At 50.4% G+C, this 8,088-nt stretch overlaps 1 protein-coding gene across 1 annotated transcript; it reads left to right on the top strand.

Annotated features, from left to right (window-relative positions):
* Nucleotides 1–722: 722 nt before the first annotated feature.
* Nucleotides 723–2,710, top strand: Hoxa13 (homeobox A13). Its single transcript, XM_004652784.3, has 2 exons — nt 723–1,653; nt 2,332–2,710. The coding sequence occupies exons 1-2, from the start codon at nt 741–743 to the stop codon at nt 2,574–2,576; spliced, it is 1,158 nt and encodes a 385-aa protein (XP_004652841.2). The 5' UTR covers nt 723–740; the 3' UTR covers nt 2,577–2,710.
* The last annotated feature ends 5,378 nt before the right edge of the window (nt 2,711–8,088 follow it).

Here is an 8,088-nt window from a genome sequence, read left to right as displayed (position 1 = left end):
GAATGTCCTGGGACCCAAACGCCAGACGTCTCCACGGGAAGCCACAGGAAGCAGACGCCCTGCCCTTGTCCCCCTCAAAAGAGAGCAAATTCGCGACGTTGTCAAAGCCGTAAGCGCTGGCATCCCTCGCAGAGTCTCGCTGCATGAAGACGCACGCGGACACCTGGAAAGAAAACAGTCCCCGCGACGCCCAGAAACAGCCTGAGCTAAGTCGGTCCAGTCTCCAGACAGGTTCCTCATTCCTGGCCACTGCTCGGTTTACCTGACTGGTCCCACGACCTCGGGCCACAGCCCAACTGCGCGCGCCCACCGGCCCCTCCCCAGCCTCGGTGTGTATAGCTCGGGTCCCCCCACCCCTCCGTGAGATCCTGGCCGGGGATGGAGGCGGCCCGGAGGCGCCCTTCCCTCTCGGCCCCTCCCGCAGGATCCGGTGCGCCTCTCCCACGGGAGAGAGAACGGTGCGCGGCGGGCGCGGGCGCTGGCGCTGGGGACGGCGCGGGCGGCGGCGGGGCGGCGGGGAGCGCGGGTGCGCGGCCGGCGCGGAGCGGGGTGGGAGCCGCCCGCTTTGCATACGCCGTGGGCGGAGCCGGGGGGCGGGCCAATGGGCGGCCGCCTGGCGCGACCCCGCGGGGCGCGATCCGCCCCCCTCGCTCGGGCCCCGGCCCCGCGCCGCGCGCTCTTCACTTCTTGGGGGCTTTTTAAAACAGCGCCACTGGGGTCTTCTCCATGCGGCTCGGGCTATGACAGCCTCCGTGCTCCTCCACCCCCGCTGGATCGAGCCCACCGTCATGTTCCTCTACGACAACGGCGGCGGCCTGGTGGCCGACGAGCTCAACAAGAACATGGAAGGGGCGGCGGCGGCGGCGGCGGCGGCGGCAGCGGCGGCGGCGGCCGGGGCCGGGGGCGGGGGCTTCCCCCATCCGGCGGCCGCGGCCGCGGGGGGCAATTTCTCGGTGGCGGCGGCGGCGGCAGCGGCGGCGGCGGCCGCGGCCAACCAATGCCGCAACCTGATGGCGCACCCCGCGCCCCTGGCGCCCGGCGCCGCGGCCGCTTACAGCAGCGCTCCGGGGGAGGCGCCCCCGTCCGCCGCCGCCGCCGCCGCCGCCGCTGCTGCCGCCGCCGCCGCCGCCGCCGCCGCGTCGTCCTCCGGAGGCCCCGGCCCCGCAGGCCCGGCGGGCTCCGAGGCCGCCAAGCAATGCAGCCCCTGCTCGGCGGCGGCGCAGACGTCCTCGGGCCCCGCGGCCCTGCCCTACGGTTATTTCGGCAGCGGCTACTACCCGTGCGCCCGCATGGGCCCGCACCCCAACGCCATCAAGTCGTGCGCGCAGCCCGCCTCGGCCGCCGCCTTCGCGGACAAGTACATGGACACCGCCGGCCCCGCGGCAGAGGAGTTCAGCTCCCGCGCTAAGGAGTTTGCCTTCTACCACCAGGGCTACGCAGCCGGGCCTTACCACCACCACCAGCCGGTGCCCGGCTACCTGGATATGCCAGTGGTACCCGGGCTCGGGGGCCCGGGCGAGTCGCGCCATGAGCCCCTTGGGCTTCCCATGGAAAGCTATCAGCCCTGGGCGCTGCCCAACGGCTGGAACGGCCAAATGTACTGCCCCAAAGAGCAGACGCAGCCTCCCCACCTCTGGAAGTCCACTCTTCCCGGTAAATGGTGCCCCCTTTCCAGCCCCGCGCTTCCGGCTCCTCTCCAGCTTCTCCTCGGCTCACGCCAGGGGTCACGCGGGTGTCTCCCCAGCTCAGTCCCTGGCCTGGCCTGCCCTAGCAGCTCTGCACCCCTGGGAGCTGACCCCAGCTGGCTCTGTTGGCACTGCCCTTAGCTGAGGCTGGGCCCCAGCCTTCCTTGGATAAGGGGTGTCTTGGAGGGAACTTGTGGGGAGCCGGGCTAGTCTCCTTCGCCCTCTGCGCCCCGCCCTTCTCAGCCCTTGACACAGGCTTAAGAATAAGTTAACCTAATATTTGGCTCATCAAATTGCCCTGTTGGCTGTCTGGGGGGAAAAATGGCTTCATTGGAGAAGCATAGAAGCTGAGAGGAGTCAGACACCCGTGTTGTGCCCTGTAGGGCGCTAGGATGTTAATCGCTGGACGGGGCGGTCTAGGGGAGCAGGATCACTCCACTGGGGTGGTCACTGGCTATTTCTTTTCAGTACAAAACTAACCATCCTCCCCACTAAGCCTCCAGGCTCTGGCAGAAGACTGGGGTGCACAGCGTGCATGGCAAAGAGCAGCCAGGCTGGGCAAGGCGAGTGGCTCAGATCGAGCTGTCGCCTATGTTCTGGCCCGGATCTGTTCCTTTAGTAACTTGCCTTCTCCCTTATTTTCCAGATGTCGTTTCCCATCCCTCGGACGCCAGCTCCTATAGGAGGGGGAGGAAGAAACGGGTGCCTTACACTAAGGTACAATTAAAAGAACTCGAACGGGAATACGCTACGAACAAATTCATTACTAAGGACAAGCGGCGGAGGATATCGGCCACAACAAACCTCTCTGAGAGGCAGGTCACCATCTGGTTCCAGAACAGGAGGGTCAAAGAGAAAAAAGTCATCAATAAACTGAAGACCACCAGTTAATGGATTTAAAAGTGGAGCAGAAGACAACTTGAAGAGGTGCATCAGGACTCCTTGCTTTGCCCAGATAATGATAACGTTTGATAATAATTGAAGAATTGGAAAGAGAGACACTGACATTTTGCTCTCTTTCTCTTTAATGGAATCTACAACTTAAAAAAAAAAAAAAAACTTAAGAAATGGTAAAGGCTGCCAGTTCTCCTGCCAACCCCACCAGACCGTTAAATGACAAACTGTAGCGTCAACTCGTCCACCCCTAAATACCCAATTTCAGATAAGTTATGCTTTTACTGAAATCCTGTAAGTATTTACTGTGACCGGCATACTTTAGAATACTGTGTGAGAGGGTAATCTGAAAGCTGGATACGAAATCAAGAGGCCATTTTCAACATCTGCTTTGTTCTTAGCTCGCCACCCTTTGCATGTTACGTGCCTGCTCAGGTAAACCTCGTGAAATTTCTACCTTTGTATGCTCTGAGAAATGGTTGGTGCATAGGTTTAGAAGGGAAAAGAGAAGGTACTGGAATGTTGAGCTAAAACTATTCACTGCGAAGGAAGAGAGGAGAGAACGCTCTTCCCAGGATCATGTGTCTTGATAATAAATATGGCCAGCTAAACCTTGAGGTTCCAGGGGAACCCCAGGTTGGTAATGAACTTCTGAAAATAATTTTCAATTACTTGCAACAGCCATGTTTATGGTATTTGGACTATCCCCCAGTACTATAGACTTTCCAAAGGATTTGGTATCTTTATTTTTAAAATGTTTAAATCTTAACAGGCAATCCTCAGGATTCACTTTATGTCACCTCTTCCGGAAGGTCCCACCCAACACCATGGACTTTGGATGAAACACAATCTTTTTTTCTTTTTTCAAAAAAAAAAAAAAGTTTTTAATTGGCATATCCCAATGCTTGATAAACATTTTACTGAAGAAATCATTTTCGTTTTTAATTTTTTCAGAAGACTCAAATAAAAATCCATTCCCCCCAAATACTTAGACGCCTACATTCTATATTTTGACCTATTAAGGGATTAGTATTTCTTTTTGTTTATTGTATTATGAAACTGCATTAGAAAATTTAGGGAATTCATCTTCACAGCACATTTTTAATCAAGCAATTATTTCAATTCACACATTCGTTTTGTCATATTCACTATAAAATGCTATCGTGTAAATAAAGACATTCAGCACACTGTGAAAATGTATTTGTGCACCTGCTTTTTAAATATTTCTGCTAAAATTGGAAAGTTAGACCTGTAGATAGTGATATAGTGGTATTAATTATGTTAATAAAAGTCATTGCCATTGAAATATGAAGGAAACACTCATGACTTCCTTTAAACGTGCGCTGCACAGAAAGCCAAGGAGCAGGTTTGTCCTGTAGAAACTAAGGACCATTCTTTTCTATTATTATTCAGCCTTTTTCTACAATTTTTTTTAAGAAAAGGGAGAAATCCCTCGTGGCTAAAATCTTACAAATGATAAATGCTTCAAGGAGATTAAAATGTCAGGTATTCTGAGAGGAAAAGAAAAGAAAGGAGGAAAAGATAGCCTAAGTTCCCAGGCTCCCAGTAGAAAATGAAAACCAGTTGTTTAACAACAGCAATGCTTAAGCTGTCGTATTTTAAAGTCTGCTGTTGAGTCTGCATGTGGCTGAAAACCTGAAAGGGCAGGTTTTGATATTTGTTGAAATGACAGGACTAGGAAAGGCCTTAAACCTTGACCTTGAGGAAAAAAGACAATTTGTGACCTTGACTTTTGACAGCTCATGAATTGGCCTCAGCTGGATTAGTAGATCAAGGGCGCCACCTCGTGTTGACAAGCCTCCTTGTAATTCTTTAGCTTCAAGGGAAGGGGAGCTCTTACTTCCTCAGACTTGTTTGAGATTTAGTAATCATTTCTTTGGCTCCAAATGGAGCAAATTTGAATATATGTAAATTATACATGTGCCTGTATATATATGTGAATATATCATATATGTTTATACACCTATACAGTTGCATATAAATCATTGTGTGTGCTTGTATATAATTGTAGAATTTGTACAGATACAATATCATTAATTCTTAATGACTGAAGACATTGTAATTTAAGGTGATTTCTAGAGTTGAGGTACAAAACGTACTTTACGTGATAAAGTTTTGCTCCCTCTTTCTAACAGCCAAGTTTGATTTATCTTCATAGAGGTTCGTTGTGCATCAGATTGCGGCAGATGCTTTAAAGCTGTACATTTTTGTTATAGAGGTGTTCTTAAATAACCATGCTTTGTTGGCCTTCACCCTCCAAGGTGGTCTACCACCCTAATTAGAGCTATCAAGTAGTCTTTATGGCAAATAAAACGTTTCAGATAGCTTCCTAACTCTAGAGTTCTAGAGTTACATTTCAGAAATTCAAAGAAACTCACCTCTTGAAAGGTCAGTAAGAACTTAAATACCTCATATCTACAAAATAACCATATTATGGATACAGAAGGAGAACTATCCTGGAGAGCTAAGAGCTGACTGCTGCTCCACAGTGGTGTGCAATCTTATATCAATGCTTGCGAATCTGCCATTTGATTTGTGGGAGAAATGAATGTTTAATAACAACAACCACCATCAAAACTATAATCATAATCAGTATTATATCTACTGTTTATTGACCCCTAACAACACATCAGATGCTGTGTTCGGAGTCGTAAATAATAGATGTGTATGTTTATGTATTTAATATACACATAGGATAATGTGTTTTTTGTCAACTCCATACTGTGCACACATGTATTAAAATGTTGGTGGAATCAGTAGCTTTGGAATGTGAAATTTTTAGATGCAGATTAATTTTGTCTTTATGTCAGAAGAAAGTAATACTGAATGGAGAACCGGATTTATATTCAGCATTTGATGGAAAATAATGTTGGCTGGGTTACAAACCTGGCTGATGAAAACCTCTCCAACCTTGCCTGAAGACTGAGAGCTCCTTTATATCTTTATAGATGAAGAATTGTGGACCGAGTGTACAGCTGTTTCTACAGAAGGATGGTCCTCGATCACACATGTTGGCTATGTGAAGGACAATCATATTTTGCTGCTGAGGATTTTCACTCGACTTGTGAAATAAATGAAAATACGGCGTCAGGTCCGCTTCTCACATCTTATTCCAAAGCCTTATTCTAAATATGCTACTATCAAGCAGACTTTCTTCAAAATGTTTAAAGTAGTGGAAATTCCCCTCCAAGCTGGATCGTACAGTGTGTGTTTATGAATAGCTCCAAAGGGAACTCTCTCCAAAGGGATATTTGTCTTTAGATGTAAGGAATATTTTGAGCCTCAGGCCTAGGGAAGAGACCAACAGCAGCTCTTCATATGGAATACTGCCCCTTTCAAAAGCACCATTCCCGCAGGAGCCATGGGTAAAGTAGTAGTGTCTCCCCCCGCCCCCGTGTTGGGGGGATGTAGATGTGTCAGATTTTCTTTTTTCCTTCTAAAATGGCTGGATAGTGTCAATGTCACCTAACTCTCTTATTCAAAATGTCCATGGATCTACCAGAAAAGCTGAGCTGGGCATGGGTTATAATACTCCCAAATATCTAAATTCCAATCAGCCTAGAACCTGTAGAACAAAGACAGGCAGGAGGACACCAGCCAATTCTTGAAAATAGGAATAATTATCCAGACACCAGTCCATGGACAGTGACATTAAAACCTAATTCAAATACTTTTTTTTTCCTAAAAAGAAAACTTCCTGATTTTTTTAAAAATAATTTTGGGTTAAAAATGACTTTTCCATCTACTCAGTACTGTCAAATTTGTTATTTTATGTGGATGATTATAAAATGTTACCATGCTACTATTTATGCTGTTTGATACAGAGCATCCATTTTCATCCGTCTTTTTTTTTTCACATAAAAGGGGAAAAATATCTTAACGCCAGTAAGAAAATTGTTCATTTTAAAACATTCAACCTAATTGAAATGTTTTCTTAGAAATTCACCAGGAGGCAGCGAAATTCAGCTGAGGGTGATGCATTAGTGTGCGGTTAACGACCAGATTCCCCTGAAAGGTAGATAAGTGCCGTTGTACTGGCCGCTGGGTGTTTGGAGGACAAGAAGAAGCCGGCGTCTTTGCGCTCAGTGAATTCCTCGGTTCAAGAACGCCAAGGAAGGTTGCTCGGGACTACTAATCCCCAGCCGGGGATTCAGAGGCGCCCTTCTGGATTTGCGGACCTCTACTGAGGGGACGCTAGGGGGTTGCTGATTTATGCGCATTCCTTTAAACTTGATCGAATGCGTGTCAGCAGCCCAAGACCTGGAGAATCAGAGAAATGTGCAGCGAGTTGCTCACGCCCCATTTTTCATAAGCAGAGATGCAGCCTTATCCAAGAGGCCTGGGAAGATTTATGTCTGCCTAGGTTTTAAGACAGGCACGCTAATTAAGTTTTCATCTGCTAGGCCGCCGGGTAAATAAAATCCGGCTTCATTCTTGATGAAAATACCCACTTGGTCCTCACACGTCTATCTAACGCCAAGGAATGACCGAGAGGTGCCTGCTATTTTGAATATTTTAAAAGAAAGAGAAAAAGGATGCGCAAAAAAATTCAGCAGCCAAGGCCTTTGCCACAGTGGATTTCATCTCTGCCCTGCTCGGCTGTGCGGCTGAGAGCTGCATTCACCCGGCAGAAACAATTACTCCGGGTGTGTGAGGTGCTCAAACCTTCGTGAGGGCTTGTGCAGGGGGGGGACAAGCCTGCCCCAGGTGCGAGGGTGGATGACAGCACCCTCCGACCGCCTCCCGATGTCGGGCGCCTTGGGGTCCGAGGCGCGTGCCCCCAATTCTCAGGGCCTGCCCTAGCCCCCTGCTCACAATGGAGGCGCAAACCTGCGCCGAGCCCGCCGGGATCCGACGGCCCGAGGCTGGATTGTGGCCCAGCTCTAGGCGCTGCCTGGAAGCCCGCGGTCCGCGCCCCGCGGATGCTGGAGGGATGGGACCCCGGGACCCCGGGCGGCGAGTCGCCCCGAGCTGCAGGCTGACGTCACCGCAGGCCGAGCAGGCCTTCGCGGGGCTCTAGGCGCTATTTGATGAGGAGGGGTGGGTTGAAACGAAGGTTTTGTAAGGGTGCCCCCTTCTGCGCCCCGCCCCTCGCTCCCCAAGAGAATAATCGGGTATTTAATCTCTCCTGGTCTTAATTCTTGGCAGCGTGGAAGGTGGTTTGCAACGGGAAATAAAACTTGACAGGAGCATTTTCTCTAAAAGGGGTTTTGAGACGGGCTGAAAAGAAACCGTGTTTGCCTCTACCCAACACTTCCGTTTTTTGGGGAGGTAGGGGGACCTGGGAGCTGAGCGGTGGCTGGATGGAGCCGAGGGAGCGGCACTTGGCTCAGCAGGCCGCACAGTGCTCCCCCCGCCCCCACCAGCCCTGCAAGGATACCGCCTGGGCCCCGCTGCACCCCGAGCATCTGCGCCCCGGGCCTCGGGCCGCAGCCCCAGGCCTGATGCCTGGACCCCGCGCCCGCCCGCCCGGGAGCCTTGCACCAAG

Source organism: Jaculus jaculus, chromosome 16 (assembly GCF_020740685.1).
Source record: "Jaculus jaculus isolate mJacJac1 chromosome 16, mJacJac1.mat.Y.cur, whole genome shotgun sequence".
Classification (NCBI taxonomy): domain Eukaryota; kingdom Metazoa; phylum Chordata; class Mammalia; order Rodentia; family Dipodidae; genus Jaculus; species Jaculus jaculus.
This window is presented reverse-complemented; position numbering and strand designations above follow the sequence as displayed.